The 15,070-nt window shown below is 38.4% G+C and overlaps 1 protein-coding gene across 1 annotated transcript in view; it reads right to left on the bottom strand.

Moving 5' to 3' along the window:
- The window catches only part of LOC140914785 (solute carrier family 22 member 15-like), a 56,724-nt gene that overhangs the window by 13,530 nt on the left and 28,124 nt on the right, over window positions 1–15,070 (bottom strand). The window contains exons 7-9 of the mRNA XM_078853803.1: window positions 11,565–11,705; window positions 9,035–9,120; window positions 3,047–3,155 (exon numbers count right to left, since the gene is read on the bottom strand). Of these exons, the coding sequence (XP_078709929.1) occupies window positions 3,047–3,155; window positions 9,035–9,120; window positions 11,565–11,705 (336 nt within the window). The remainder of the gene's footprint in view (window positions 1–3,046; window positions 3,156–9,034; window positions 9,121–11,564; window positions 11,706–15,070) is intronic.

The following is a 15,070-nucleotide window of genomic DNA, read 5'->3' as shown; positions in this document are numbered from 1 at the left end:
AGGCTTAACTCACACAATTCAGACTCAGAGAATGATAAGTACAGGATGAGGAGGCAAACATTAAAAATACACAAAATTTTTGTAACAAAACCCAAATTTAACTAGTTTTTAGGTAAGTTAGTTATAAACCTAAAACTTGGCCCAGGTTTTCAAACACAGGGATTTGTTTCATGTAAAGCTTCTCCCATGGTCTGTGACAGAAATTGCGAAATCCTGAAGAGTCAGAGTGTGCAGATCTCCTTCAATTGTGGTATCTTATAAGCTGAGAATTACTATGAACCTTTAGTGCTAAGTGCAGTTCAAGGTGTTGATGACCACTTTTAAAAGTTCTGGCTCTCCTATGACCACCCTCAACTCAATGTTAACACACTTACTATTAGCTGGGATGCTTCTGTTGTAGTTCCTAGCTTATAACTCTCCAGGAGCATCAGTGGGTTTTCCTGAATGGAGGGCCTCAGCCTATGGAATTTGCTCCCATTGACTGTCCCCTAGAGCTGTAGATTCATGTAATTCAAAGCAGAACAGCATCTCTTGGGTGTGCAGCCAGCTCCAATGAGCTGTAGGGAATTCGATAGCAATAGAGCTTGGAACAGCAATGACAGCAGATCAGGCAGAGGCTCAGTCAAAGGGGTTTTAACTACCACGTTCTCCTGACCTCTACAGCTAATGAAGTCAAACTGATTTTTACTATTTGAACTCTGAACATTATTGTCTGGTGTTTGGTCCAACCTCTTCCAACCCCTCTCTCTCACATTCCTTCCACTAACAGCCTCACTCCCCTTGTCTGCTGTCTGCTGCTCCTTCCTTCCCCATTTCACTCAGCATCCCTAACTCCTTTCTTACTATTTACTCATCTCCTACTGCTATTTCTCCCTACCCTCTAATAAAGGAAAAAGAAAAGGAACTAACAAGCAGTGTGCCTACCATATTCCTGAGGACTTTGCTTATATGTGGTTGCCCCTCACCTCTTTTCTCCTTACTTATTGTTTTATTGTCCTTTCTGACTGTAAGCTTTCTGGAGAAGGACTCATATCTTCCTTTATGTTTGTTTACAAAGCGACAAGCACAACAGGGCCCAAATTCTGACCAGCATTTTTGGGGCACTACTCCCATATAAATGATAATATTTTGGTGGCATGGGAAAAAGGGGGAGAACAGGAAGGGTATTGTGTACTTCACTTCTGTAACTTGGCTGTTAACTTACTCTTGATAACAGGTGTGATAATTCACAATAGGTTGACAAAAAACTATGTAATATATGGTGCGGTTTTCAGTTCATTTGTTTGCATATTATACTTCTGTAAAACAATGTGTGGTTGCTAAGGCGCCATATAAATTATTTGTTAAAAATATTTAATTAAATAACATGAAGGTATAAACAAGTAACTTTTTCAAAAGACATCACATAATTACTACATAGGGGACTTTAATTATACAGCAGTGTTATAAGAACTCAGCTTTTTATTGCATGAGCCATACTGAAGAATTAAGTTAAAATGTTCTTCCATCATGTCAATTATGGTATTTTGTATAAGAGCAAGACAAGGGAGAAGTCATGGAGTAGAAATTTGTTTTTACGAATAAGAATTTTACTAGTAAAATTATTGATAGAAATAGGAAAAATATACCTAGGATTATATTTAAGGAAGGATTTTTATTTTACCCCTGGTGTAGAACATGTGTCTGACATAAAAAGTATATTCAAGTCATAAATTTTATTATCAGTTGCCTTGATAAGTGTGAACTCATGTTATTTTACTAAAAAATTAACAAACAGAAATTAAAATAACCCAGCCACTAGTAACTCCTTTTGTGTGAAAATTGTTTACATTTACATACATGCTATATCAACTGTTTCAGACTCTTTAGCCTAACTAAAAGAAAGCTGAGGGGAGATATGATTGTTCTCTATAAATACATCAGACAGATAAATACCAGGGAGGAGAAGGAGTTATTTAAGTTCAGTGCCAATGCTAACACAAGAACAAATAGATATAAACTGACCATCAATTAGTTTAGGCTTAAAATTAGACTTCCATCAGAGGAGTAAAATTCTAGAAGAGCCTTCCAAGCGGAGAAGTGGGGGCAAAAAAAAATCTAACTGGCTTCAAGGATGAGCTTGATAAGTTTATGGAGGGTATAGTACGATGAAACTGCTACAATGGCATGTAGTTGATCTGCGACAACTATTGGCAAATATCTCCAACAGCCAGTAATGGGACACTAGTTGGAGAATGTTCCGAGTTACTACAGAGAATTCTTTCCCAGCTACCTGGCTGCTAGATCTTGCCCACATGCTCATGGTCTAACTGATCACCATATTTGAGGTCAGGAAAAAATTTACCACCAGCTTAGACTGGCAGACACCCTGGTTTTTTTTGCCTTCTGCTGCATCATGGGGCATGGATCACTTGCAGGTTTAAACTCATCTAAATTGTGGGTTCTCTGTAACCTGAAGTTTTTAAATCATGATTTGAGGACATCAGTAACTCAGCCAGAGGTTATGGGCCTTTTACAGGAGTGGGTGGGGCAAGATTCTGTGGCCTGCAATGTGCAGGTCAGACTAGATCAGGGGTTTTCAAACTTCATTGCACTGCGACTCCCTTCTAACACCACAAATTACTACACGACCCCAGGAGCAGGGAGTGAAGCCTGAGCCTATCTGAGCCCTGCCACCCCAAGTGTGGAAGCCAAAGCCAAACCCTGAACCCCATTGCCCCAGGCAGGGTGGGGGGCAAAGCCGAAACCCAAGGGCTTCAGTCCCAGGCAGTGGGGTTCAGCTTCAGCCTCAGGCTCCAGCAAGTCTAAGCCAGCTCTAGTGACCCCATTAAAATGGGGTCTCTACTCACTTTGGGGTCCAGACCCACAGTTTGAGAACCACTGGACTAGATGAGCATGATGGTCCCACCTGGCCTTAAAGTCTATGAATCTAAATGTTTTCATTTGAGCCAAGATTAACAATTCAGTAATACAAATTTAAACAAATCATTAGCCAGAAGTTACATTTCCTACATCAAAAGTTATTCAGATCTAAATTTTCAATTACCTCACTACTGTTGGGTAGAGTTCAGAAGTATATATATACACTATATTGAAGGCAGCACTGACGGTCAATTTTCCGCACAAGGCTAACAGAGTTGGACTGAAGAATAAACCTTTGGAAGAGAGAAAATAAATAAATGTGACTATAAAGAAATATGTACACTTTCCTGGTTTTTTTTGTACTAAGTTGAAAACATGGTCTTTTTCAACAGACTTAAACACAAGTATAGCATTTACTCTTTGCTACTGAAGTTTGTTCTTCCAGCGTAAAAGCTATCTATCCTATCACTTACCAAATATCCTCCTGAACTGGGATAGGAAGGAATTAAAGACCTCTTTCCTGCAAAAAAAAAAAAAAAAAATTCCCCTACAGTCCACTAATTAAGTGTAGACCTTTTTTAAAAAATTATTTTAAACCACTTCTAAATGGGTTTCGCATAGTAATATTTTTTATACATTTATTGTCTGACCTTTGCATTCCCTGTGGGATCATAAATTGATGCCCTAGTTGATATACTCAAATTTATGATGCTACTGCACCACATATACAGGACTTCATCCCACTGACAGATGTCTTTCTGGCAACTAAAATCCCTGCCTCCAGAGAAAACATATATTCTGTCATGTGACTAAGATGTATATTTCTGACCAAGAAGTCTCCCCCAATGCTTTTGGGAAACCCAAGGTTACTAGCAATAATAATGACGAGAGAGAGAGAGAGAGAGAGAGATGCACACACAGACAGAGAGAGAGAGAGAGAGGGAGGGACAGAGAGAGACAAACACATACACATGCACACAAGAAAAGGTGGGACTTTTTAAGGTAAAAATGAAATAAAAACATGAATGTATTATGACAATACAAGTACAAAATCATGTATTATGTGACTGAATTCATAAGCCTATTCAATCAAAAGGCATAATTTTCTAAAAGGAAAAGCTTGAAATTCTGTAAGTAAAAACAAGAATATTGTAATTGATACCCTAATCTACTAACTAGATAGGCCTACTACTTACTCCCTTGTATTTTTCTTTAGATAATGACACTTTTACCAACTTATTTGCCTTTCACTAAACACACACTCAATTGATACTACATTGACTGGAGAAGAGTGCAGATCTTTTAAAATCTGAAAGAATTAAGTTTAACTCTCCTGTTAACATGATTTTACTTCCACCATTTTGATAAAACAAACTATGACACAAACTCATTTGTAAAAAGATGTTTTGGGTAGAAATCTGGATCTTCAATTTTACTTGCTAGAAAAAAAAGGAAGAAAGTCAGAATTATGTTCCAAGAACTGTATTTCAAATTCTTCCTCCAGTTCTGGGTTCAACTTATTTGGATCAAGTCATGTTGGCTAATTATTGGAAAAGATTGTTTCTCAATTGTTTATTTTGTCCTTGTATGATTCCAATTCTTTTTAACTGGATCAAGCCAGATTTCTACTTGAACTGAAATACTAGGCTCATCAGCATATACACTGGAACTCTGAAACTTCCTTCAATTGCTTTTCCAAGTTTCATGTCTTCTTGCAGAAACCTTTGTAATGTAAAGTGGATACAAAGATTATTTTAAAAAATCCTCCATGCGCTCAATGCAAATTTCAACATACATCTAATAGCTGGATGCAAACGCAGAAACCCAGTCTTCCTGATAGTTACTCTGTACTGGTGCACTGAGCGTAACTGAGAAACTGGGGCATCAATTTTCTTTTTTTCAATCAACAAATCATGAATCTGATGGTAGCTGCAGTGCATTTTAGAACTTCAATTATTACTGCTTTTTCAGTGAGGCTTAAATGATGTGCTGAACAGCCATACATTAGACATTTAGGATTATTATACCCGAGATGTTATCGTGTTATTGCTGAGGCAAAAGACTCACTTGCCATATTTCCCTTTGCATTCCTGGATGGCATCGTTAGCAACTCTGACACAATTTTCCATGGCCTTTTTTCCAGAAGTAGAATCAACAGTATTAAACACATTTTCTCCTGAATGGATGTTGGTAGCCATCAATGAGGCAATTCTAATTTTCAACCAGCAACCTCACATCAAGTGTCAACGTGAAACCTTTCAGTTCTTCCTTTATTTCTTCACCTGAAGCATCTAGTGGCGGCCTTGTGAATTTAAATCTGTCTGGAGGAATATATCCAAAGGGAAGTTCTTCAAATATTTCTGAAAATGGGTAATTTTGTGCTACTATTTTGGGCAGAATTTTGTGAAAATGACGTTAGAAAATAAGAAAGTTCCAAGTTTCTTATCAAGCTCAAATATTTGCCATTCAGTTTTTATTTTTTATGGTATAATCACCAGTTGGTTGATCTTTGCCATTTTGTGTGGGTCAGAGATGACCAGAGATTGCTCATAAATGAAGTTGATATTAAGTAGCTGCTGGAGCACCGGGAATGGGAATGGTCACCATGACTATGCTTTTATGATAATGGCATCAGAAATGTTGCACATGGAGTGTCATCATACACATTAAGGTTTTGCTCTTCTACTTCAGTAGGCAAAGTTTCATTCAGTGGCACTTTCCATCTTGAAGAACCCAAATATATATTTACATTTTACTGTAGAAGAACTATCCATGCAGGATAGTGTAGCTCTCAATGTCCCTATTACACAGATTAAAACTCTGACTGGCACTCACGGTCAAACACTAGGAAAAACGTCCCAGGATACGATTAATTCAATATGAATTGCTTTTTAAAAAAATTTCCCTCCCAGATACACAAAATAACTTTCAACTTCAATGGACCATTGACATCAGTGGAAGAGCTGTACAAGTTAAAAGAACATTCATGTTGTATACTACCACGCAAATCTGAGTAAAATAATTTTCTTCTGGTTGGAACTTGCTACCTTTGTTCACCAGAGTCCATTACAAGAGATGAAAATGGAGGAAGCTGCTCCTAACTCTTAGAATTATTTTTGAAATCAAATAAAATTATAGTTTAGTTTGCCCCATCTTCCAACTCAAAGTTCCTATGAATGAATGTCTTAATCCTAAAGGAATGGGAAGAAAGAGTGTAGGGGGAACTATAAGAAAGTTCTAATTGTGTTTTAATTTTAAAAATAAGTTTTTAAATTGACCAATAGACATCATCTTTAATGGCTGAAAAGCTGTAATTTGTCTTATTCCACGTGTGAAATTATTTGGATCTATTTTGGTTAATAAACAAGCTGAGCTATCTAGAAATCAAGTTTCTAATAGATGAGGACATGCAGTGCATGTGTTTAGTACCTAATTATAATTTTAAATCCACTATAATAAAAATCAAGATTTTTTTGTTAAATACTTCAAGGAATGCAGACTGAGGCTAATAAAAATTGCTTTGTTCTAATAACTACAGGGCCAGATTAGAGAGGGAACAATCCTCACTTCATGCTGGGAACTGAATCAGACTGTATGATGCTGGGAGCTGAATGGTTTAACTGACTACAAATATTCTGGGCCCAAGAACCAACTTTACTCAGACCAGGCTAGAAACTGACATGCACATGGTAACTTTATCAGTCACCCACAACATCAAAACTCCAAACGGAGTAGATTTTATGAAATTCAGCAGTGCTTTAGCAATCATTACTCTGTACTGGTGCACTATCTTTAAAGATATATATATATATTTTTTTACTCTTGCTTTGACACATGGATGAACAGACCTACATGCTGTTTTTAAAAAATCATCAGAAAAAGTAAAAAATTAGTTTGGATTGAAAGGGACTGAAATGAAATGAAATGGGGAGAAGGGATAGTTCAGAGGTTTGAGCATTGGCCTGCTAAACCCAGGGTTGTGAGTCCAATCCTTGAGGGGGCCATTGGGGATCTGGGGCAAAAATTGGGGATTGGTCCTGCTTTGAGCAGGGGTTTGGACTAGATGACCTCCTGAGGTCCCTTCCAACCCTGATATTCTATGATTCTATGAAAGTCAGTCCATCACATAAAATAGCAGAAGTTACTAGTTATTTCCGCCTGCATGCCAAACATAAATATAACTTTTTCTTAAATCAGTATATTTTAAAAAGTGGTTAGAATTCAGTGTCTATGGAAAGCTGATAATTGGGGCTGCAGCCCCACATTAGCAGAATAAGCTACCTGTTGCACTGAAACTGACACCAATGTTATATGGTTTTAATAAATGTTTAATCCTTCACTTGCTCACCAGTATAATATAAATGGAGGCTGCAAATGCTCAATGCAGTTTAATATTTCAGACTGAGTGATCTTGCATTCTATTAGCATTGTATTGAAGTGTGTTATGGTAATATAGTATATCTTATCCTCCTCAAGCACTCATGCAAATGAGATGTATATCTCATGAGGCTATCCCATTGAGAAAAGTTTTACATTAAAAAGGGGAAAAAATGCTTACTTGTACTTCTGTTTCTCTGAAGATATAATTCCAAAAGGATTTCTATTCCTAAGCCTTGGGTCATTACCACAAGCCTGGAAGAACTACCTCAGCGCTTAAAGAATTTTGACACTTGAGGCTTGCAGTAGTAGGACAGAGAGAGAGTCAGGTCCCCTACTGGCTGGTGTATGCTGGATATAAATGCTTCCCTTGGAATATTCCAGTCAGTTCCTTTGGTTTCACAGGATGTGAATTTCCCAGGATGGTCATCCAATTCAAAATGGTTAATTAGGACTCAAAATAAGTCCCACCCCCAAAACACAAAAACTAAGTGCAAACACTGAGGCACCTTAAAAAGGGACTAACCCCCAAACTCTGAGGGGAGTTATGGTTGCTGAATGAGAATCCCTTCATAATGTTATCTCCAGAGAACAAGACTTACACATAAGTAATTCTTTCTTCTCTAAAGATCCTATCCACCATGATTCTTACTCCTAAACAGTAGGAACCAGGGAGAATGTCCCAAAAGAAAAAATTGGCAATCTTGATATATGCAGCAACAACATGGCTATTGCCAATAGCGAGAAAAAGAAGCAGGCTTAGTTTTAATTACAACTGAGTTCAGCACTTTGATGATAACTGCCTATCTGGTCTTAGTCAGGGGAAGGATCTACACCAGCATGCGAGGCGTTAGCACCAAGTCCTGGAGCTCAAAAGCTGTGGCTAGCTCAGTCTTACACTTTGAGAATTTACCCTTTGTAGTACTCCGGTCTGGCCTTGGGCTAGACTTACAGGAATCCCTAGGATGCCTTAAAGAGGGATTTCACGCACTCCAATATCTTTTTCAGTACACTGGGTAACAAACTGACAGGCAAATTGACATACCCAAATACCAAGGTCAACTCCTAGGCAAATGATGTACCAAATACAGTTATGCAAACTGGACACAATCGTGTTGCACTAATATTCATATGTTCGCCGAACTTAAAACTACAATCTCTTTCTAGTTTCCATTCTTATATTTCTTTCCATTCAGTACAAACTAAAAATTCATACAGACAATGACTTGTTTATATTGCTCTATATTCTATACACTGAAATGTAAGTATAATATTTATATTCCAATTGATTTATTTTACAATATGGTAAAATAAGAAACTAAGCAATTTTTCAGTAATAACTTGCTGTGACACTTCTATATTTTTATGTCTGATTTTGTAAGCAAGTATTTTTTAAGTGAGATGTAACTTGGGGGTACGCAAGACAAATCAGACTCCTGAAAGGGGTACAGTTGCCTGGAAAGGTTGAGAGCCTCTGCCGAACTGTATCTCAATAGTAACACTACTATTTTGTAACATTAAGTAAGATAAAATGTACATGAGTAGATAGCTCAAGATTCTACAATGAATCTGGTAGGATTTTTTAAAAACTACTGTAATTGTGCAAATACAATTTGTCACAACTTTATTCAATAGTTTGTACCATGTCCAGTTCTAATGCAACCAAAACATCTCCAAAATATACAGTCTTTACTAGGTCCCTACTGTTTCCTAACAGATTAGTTGAGTTTAATTGTAAAACAATTATCTGTAGATAGACTAGCTCAAGTTTACTTAGACAACAGTACATACTCACCAGAATTTTCTGGTAAAAACATGGTAAATATACATGTAAACCCTGCAAATATCAGGAAAAAAGTTGTAGTTTTACGTCTTCCAGACCTAAGAAGAAAAAGAGTACATGGTTAGATAAGGTTAAAATCTAATCTCATCAAGACAGAAAACTTGCCTTTTTGTATTTGTCCGTGAAAAGCCCAGGGCTGTAATAATAATAATTACAGACATATTGTACCATGTTTCAGACAGCGGTTTCAGTTATGTAATTACATACTTTTTAATTACGACGCATTAGTATTCTCAGAGACTGCTTTCTAGCAAAATGTTTCATTTTTTTTAAAACAGTTTTAGTGAATTCATTGTTCATGAAAACTGTCAACTTCTGCAACAAATGAGCGAGGGTGTCCTACAACCAGCAGCCTCATTCACTACACAGCCTTGATTCATTCTGTGAGCACAATCCATTCTGTACAAAGAATGAGGCTGGGATCCTGTGGAAAATATAATACATGTTCGAGTAATTAAGAGATTATATACTAATGCATACACACAAGGGGACTGAATTAAGGCTGGATAGGCAACCTTCATTCTGGCCTTTCTAACCCCTGAGTGCTTGATTATGAAACCTTAATATTCTTTTACATAGTTTTTGTTGTAATATAAAGTAAAAAGTATAAAATTCATTTTATATTTAAATCTTAACAAGAATACATACGACTCCACAAAGGCTATTTCCACACCTGTTTACTCTGGAATAAAAGTGAAGTGGACCTGACTGAGAAGCACCAGCCAACAGTCATATTTGCAGTACTATATTATATACAATTGATATTTACTTACAAAGGATTACAAATAAATTTGATTCTCAGTCAGTAAATTAGAAAATCACTGATAGTTCAACTGAAAAGTTAAATATATTTCTAGAATAGTGAACGTGCCTGTTACTCAGTTTACACTGTAAAATATATTAGCTATATCTATAAATTTCTCTTATCAACAGCAGAATTCTGGATTCTTTACAATCAATGTAGAATATTTGCATTAAAATTATCCTTTTCACCCTTTTGAAACAAAATGTAAGAATTTCTTAATACGTTGTAGATTAAGGCTAATACCAAACTTCAGGCTACCTGGCTTGTTACAGATAATACCTTTTAAACTTTTATAACTACATACATCGCTATGCCCTCATAATAATGAATTTAAAAAAAAGTTCTCAAATACAGATGAATATATTTTAAACAAATTGCACAGGGACTAAGCCGCTTATGTCCCATGAATGTACGTTATGCAGTTTAAATTGAAGTCCTTGATCATTTTAGCTTGGCAATCTTACAAGCTCAGTGAGTTTATATGTGAAACCCTGGCCCCAATGAAGTCAGTGGAGTTTGCCACTGACGTAAATAGGGCCAGGACTTCACACCAACTTCCTTGAATGGCAGTGGGACTGCAGTTTTACATAGCTTTGGATTTCTAGAGCTAATGCTTAGCTTTTGGCACTGACAAAATTTTTTGTAACTAACTGAGGGCCTCCAAAAACAGAGAGAAATATGAAAAATTATGGACTAAGTGATTATGACTTTAAAAATACTGAACCATTTTTTCTTCATAACTGGCTTCATATTTTAATGCTTGATAAAAACAAGCTAAGTTCAAAGTTCTTGCTATTTCAATTTGTTTAGTTATTTGGGTGCAAACTTTCTAATCCTGTGGGAATTCTGCGCCACTACACATGTACAGAATTAATGTCCCCAACAAATTTGTCTCTCCATACTAAGCCCCTCTACAGTTAGATTCTGCTGGGCTGAGCCTGCCTGCCCATACCTGCTGTGCCTACCACAGAATGGCAGGGCCTGGGGTGTTTCTGGGACAGGCCTAACCCTTGCACTGTGTCAGGGTTGGGTACAGCCTCACCACTGAGTCCCTGCCCAGGAGTAAGGGGGCTGCAAGCTGATCTCCCACCTCTATGCAGCCAGTGGCCTGTGCTCCTCACTGCCATGCTGGAGCCTCCATATTTATATATTGACAAAGTTTGCAGAATTTTAAAATATTGTGGGCAGAATTTTTAATTTTTGGATCAGAATTTCCTCAAGAATAAGATATATAAAAAGAGTATTCTATCCATACTGACAATTATTTTACTCAGATTTTTCCAAAGATAAAAAAAGTTCCTACTTAGGCTGACACTAAACATTGAAAAATTCAACCTAATATGATAAAGTTAGGTGACACCAAAAAGAGAGGGGTGGAAAATGCTAAACACATTCCTGCCTTAAGTACAGGAGGCCCTACAGTTAACTGCCTCCCAAGAGAAAGACAAAGAGGACAAGGTAACACCTTTTATTGGGCCAACTTCTGCTGGTGAAAGAGACAAACTTTCAAGCTTACAGAAAACTTTTCAGGGAAAAACAGTTTCAGAAGTACATAGTATCTTACCATTAGAAAAAAAAAAAAGCTAAAATAAGCTTTTCCCTATTTTATATATATATATATATATGTGATTCTAGCCTTACAATACAGACATAAAACTATAAAGTTACTATTCTTACCAGGATTTCTCAATAAAAAACATGCAGAGAGGAAATGCAGGAACTTCTATAAGGCCATAAAGAGCTACATTTAGATATAGATTTCCTCCTAATTCACCGGCATTGAATGTTAGGCCATAGTATACAAGGCTGCAGACATACCTGAAAACATCCATAAAGTTTTATTAGTTTTGGTAATAAGCATTTAAAGCTAAGATCTTAAGTTAAAATTTCTTTAAATACGTACTAGTAGTACAAAAAGAGAATTATTTCACACACAGCATTATGGATCCCATTCAAAGAAAGAAAAGATACCACAGCTTCTACTTAAATTCACAAAGAAACCCGATCTTCTTGCCAAAGTACCACCATAAATATTATATAATATTATATTTATACACACACACACACAAACACCCCCCAACCTGGGGAGATTTGACATTCCATAAGTATTTTTAAAAACTGTTTAATAGACTGAATAGATGTTAACTTCTACTCTATTAAATATATAGCTAAGTTTGCTATACATCAGACAGGTCCATGAAAGTAGAACAGACTGTCCAGCCTCATGAGAAAAATTCATGTAACAAATATAAAAAGGATAATAAAGTATATTGTCCAGGTAGGAGCAAAGATTCACTCTCATGGATTAAATATATTACCTCTTTTGACACAAGCAGTTTGCCAAATTCAGGGTGTTGCAGGTTGTCCCAGTTAGAAGTTGATATTGAAATCAGGTATTTTCTTTGATGCTGTCACTGTGCCTCAGTGGGTCACAGCTGAGAATGCCAGATTCAGGACTAACTGCTGAGAAATAGGGCAGACTCTCTCCAAACTGGTGGTCATTCTTTCATTCGATTATACCAAACCAGTAACAAAAGTAAACTACTGGAATAAACTGCTGGCTTGTAAAGTCTCTCTGGTAACTTCTATTGTTCAGTGTTTGGCTGTGTGTGTGTTCTCTCTATTCCAGTTCTGCGCAGATAGTTGGCACAGCAGACTTGACTGAACTGCTCAATAAGCATAGACCCGTTCATAGTGAAGGAAGATGGTCAGGTTTATTGTTAATGAAGCACAGTTCTAATGTCCTGACTCAATGGTTACGGGCATGGTGGCAGATATCATAGGCTGTAGGAGGCTGGGCCTCCCCAAACAGCCAGGCATTGGCCTGCCCATGCTCTGCCCCCAGTTCCCCCTGTGCGGTGGCCCCGGCTCAGGCAGCTCAGACTGCCCTCCTGGTGCTCCGGGGCTCCGGCAGGGGGTGGGGCTGGAGGCTAGGCTCCCCCAGCTGGCAGTTCACATGCCGCCCATGGTTACAGGTACACTAACACGGGATTGCCTGTTGCAATGGACTAGCTCAGTTAACAGCAGGACTTCCCATTATCCCCTAGGCCAGCCAAAGACACTCCCTCTGAGATACCTCTTTATACACCGATACAAATAAGTTACGTATTGCCCCTCTGATGTGGTTAGGTGTCATCCTCTGATGTATTTAGGTGACCCTCATTACCTTGTACATGTTGTTTCAATCAAAACATCTCTATCCATTATGCTGTCATCCTGACCTTATCTTTAAGATGGGTCAGCGTGTTCCTATTATCTTTGGGGAATGTTGGTATCGAGGTGTTCTGGTACCACCTTTCTGGAATCCGTTTGCGTGTGTGTTCTGTACCTAGCACTTCTTAGTAATGTGTGTTTCTGAAATATCAACCCTGTTCTTACCAGATGCTGTGAGCAAGGCCTGTCTCTTGCTCACAACCTGACTTTGCTTTATAGCAGCAAAGCTTTGACCACTACTTCAACCCAGGCCTCATACCAGGCCTTTGATACAAGGGCTTATGTCTTAGGCTCTCTTCCTACCACAACTTCCAAAAGTTTTTGTTGCAAATCCACAGTCTAGAGAATCAGAGCAGGAAAGAAACAAAATGGAGATCTCGGGGTATTTCATATCCTCTGCCATGTGCCTGGAAATCTACTGTCTCAAACAAAGCTCACACCCCAGTTTGTGGAAAGTTACTGACACAAGATGGAGTCCAGGGTCACAAGAGCATATCACATGTCCTTACACCGCTTGATGACTCACAGGGGATAGCCATTGGCCCCTTGGAGGCTAGGGCATCCACAGGAAGAGCTATCTGGGCAGAATGAGTTTCTTCTATGGCCCATTGTGAGAGCTAAGTGTCATTGATGAGTCATCAATACATAGCTGTTTGGTCTTGATGTAAATCTCATCTGGTTGGTGTTACCCAGGAATACAGCACATATGTATGATGCCAGCACATAGCCAATATTTATGACTTCAGATTTAAAAAAATGATACATTAATATAAATAGGATAATCACACTTACAAATCATAACTTTTCCACTGACACCTCACATGACATACTTTGGACAAGCTTTGTTGCAATTGTATAACAACGGCAATATCAATGGCATAAATGGCCCTATTCAGTCATTCAGCATCACAGATGCAATCTTGTTTATTTACAAAGAATGTACAAAGTCCTCTTTGCCATGAACACAGGAGGAACCCAAAAACAGGAGATAGGCGTGAGGGTTAGGATTAGCAATTCTTTTGCCAGCACCAAACCCAGAAACGCTACTTCTCTCAAGGTCACAAACCACGCTTGTCCAGGCTGTGTGTGTCATAGAAATCATAGAATAATATCAAGGTTGGAAGGGACCTCAGGAGGTCATCTAGTCCAACTCCCTGCTCAAAGCAGGACCAATCCCCAATTTTTGCCCCAGCTCCCTAAATGGCCCCCTCAAGGATTGAACTCTCAATCCTGGGTTTAGCAGGCCAATGCTCAAATCACTGAGCTATCCCTCCTCCCTAAAGGAGGTGTCTTTCTCCCTGTATTACTGCACATGGTGAGTAACCTTTTCTTCATTGAGTGATGTCCCTATGGGTGCTCAACTGTAAGCGACTATATAGCAGTGCCCCTAATGGAAGGCTGGGGCTTTGGAGTGGCATTTAATGCAGGTGATAGGACAGTGTGTCCTAGCAGAGTATTTGATGCCGCGTCCTGAGTAATGGCGTAGTGAAGGCTAAAAGTGTCCACTAATGCCCATGTGGCCACTTTGCAAATGTCAGCAATCGGAACATTGTTGAGAAAGGCAATCAAGATGGAGAGAGAGTGGGTGAAATATGCTCTAGCTCCAGAAGAGTGTTGATTGTGTAGTTGGTAGGACAGAAGTATACACTGCAAGATCCACTTGGAAAGGCGCTGCTTAGAAATGGCCCCATCTGTTGATTTTTTGGCTATTAAGAGGAATAAGGAGGACTTGGGCTCTGTCCCCTTGGATCTTGTGGAGTACTCTGAACAGAAGGCAGAAGGGAGGAAAGACAGAGTCACCACACTTCCCAATTAAGGAGGAATTCCCAGCAGTTGAAGATGTGCTGAAGGGCTCGCGTATCTAGTTCCCATCTTGATCATGGAAGAATCTCCTGCTCAGTGAGTCCGCAGTGGCGTTCTCGTGTCCAGGGAAGTATGCAGCTGAGATTGTGATGCCGTGCTGGATACAC

The sequence above is a fragment of the Lepidochelys kempii genome, chromosome 7 (genome assembly GCF_965140285.1).
Source record: "Lepidochelys kempii isolate rLepKem1 chromosome 7, rLepKem1.hap1, whole genome shotgun sequence".
In the NCBI taxonomy this organism is placed as follows: Eukaryota; Metazoa; Chordata; order Testudines; family Cheloniidae; genus Lepidochelys; species Lepidochelys kempii.
The sequence above is the reverse complement of the archived record's forward strand: the minus strand, read 5'-3'. Positions and strand labels throughout refer to the sequence as shown.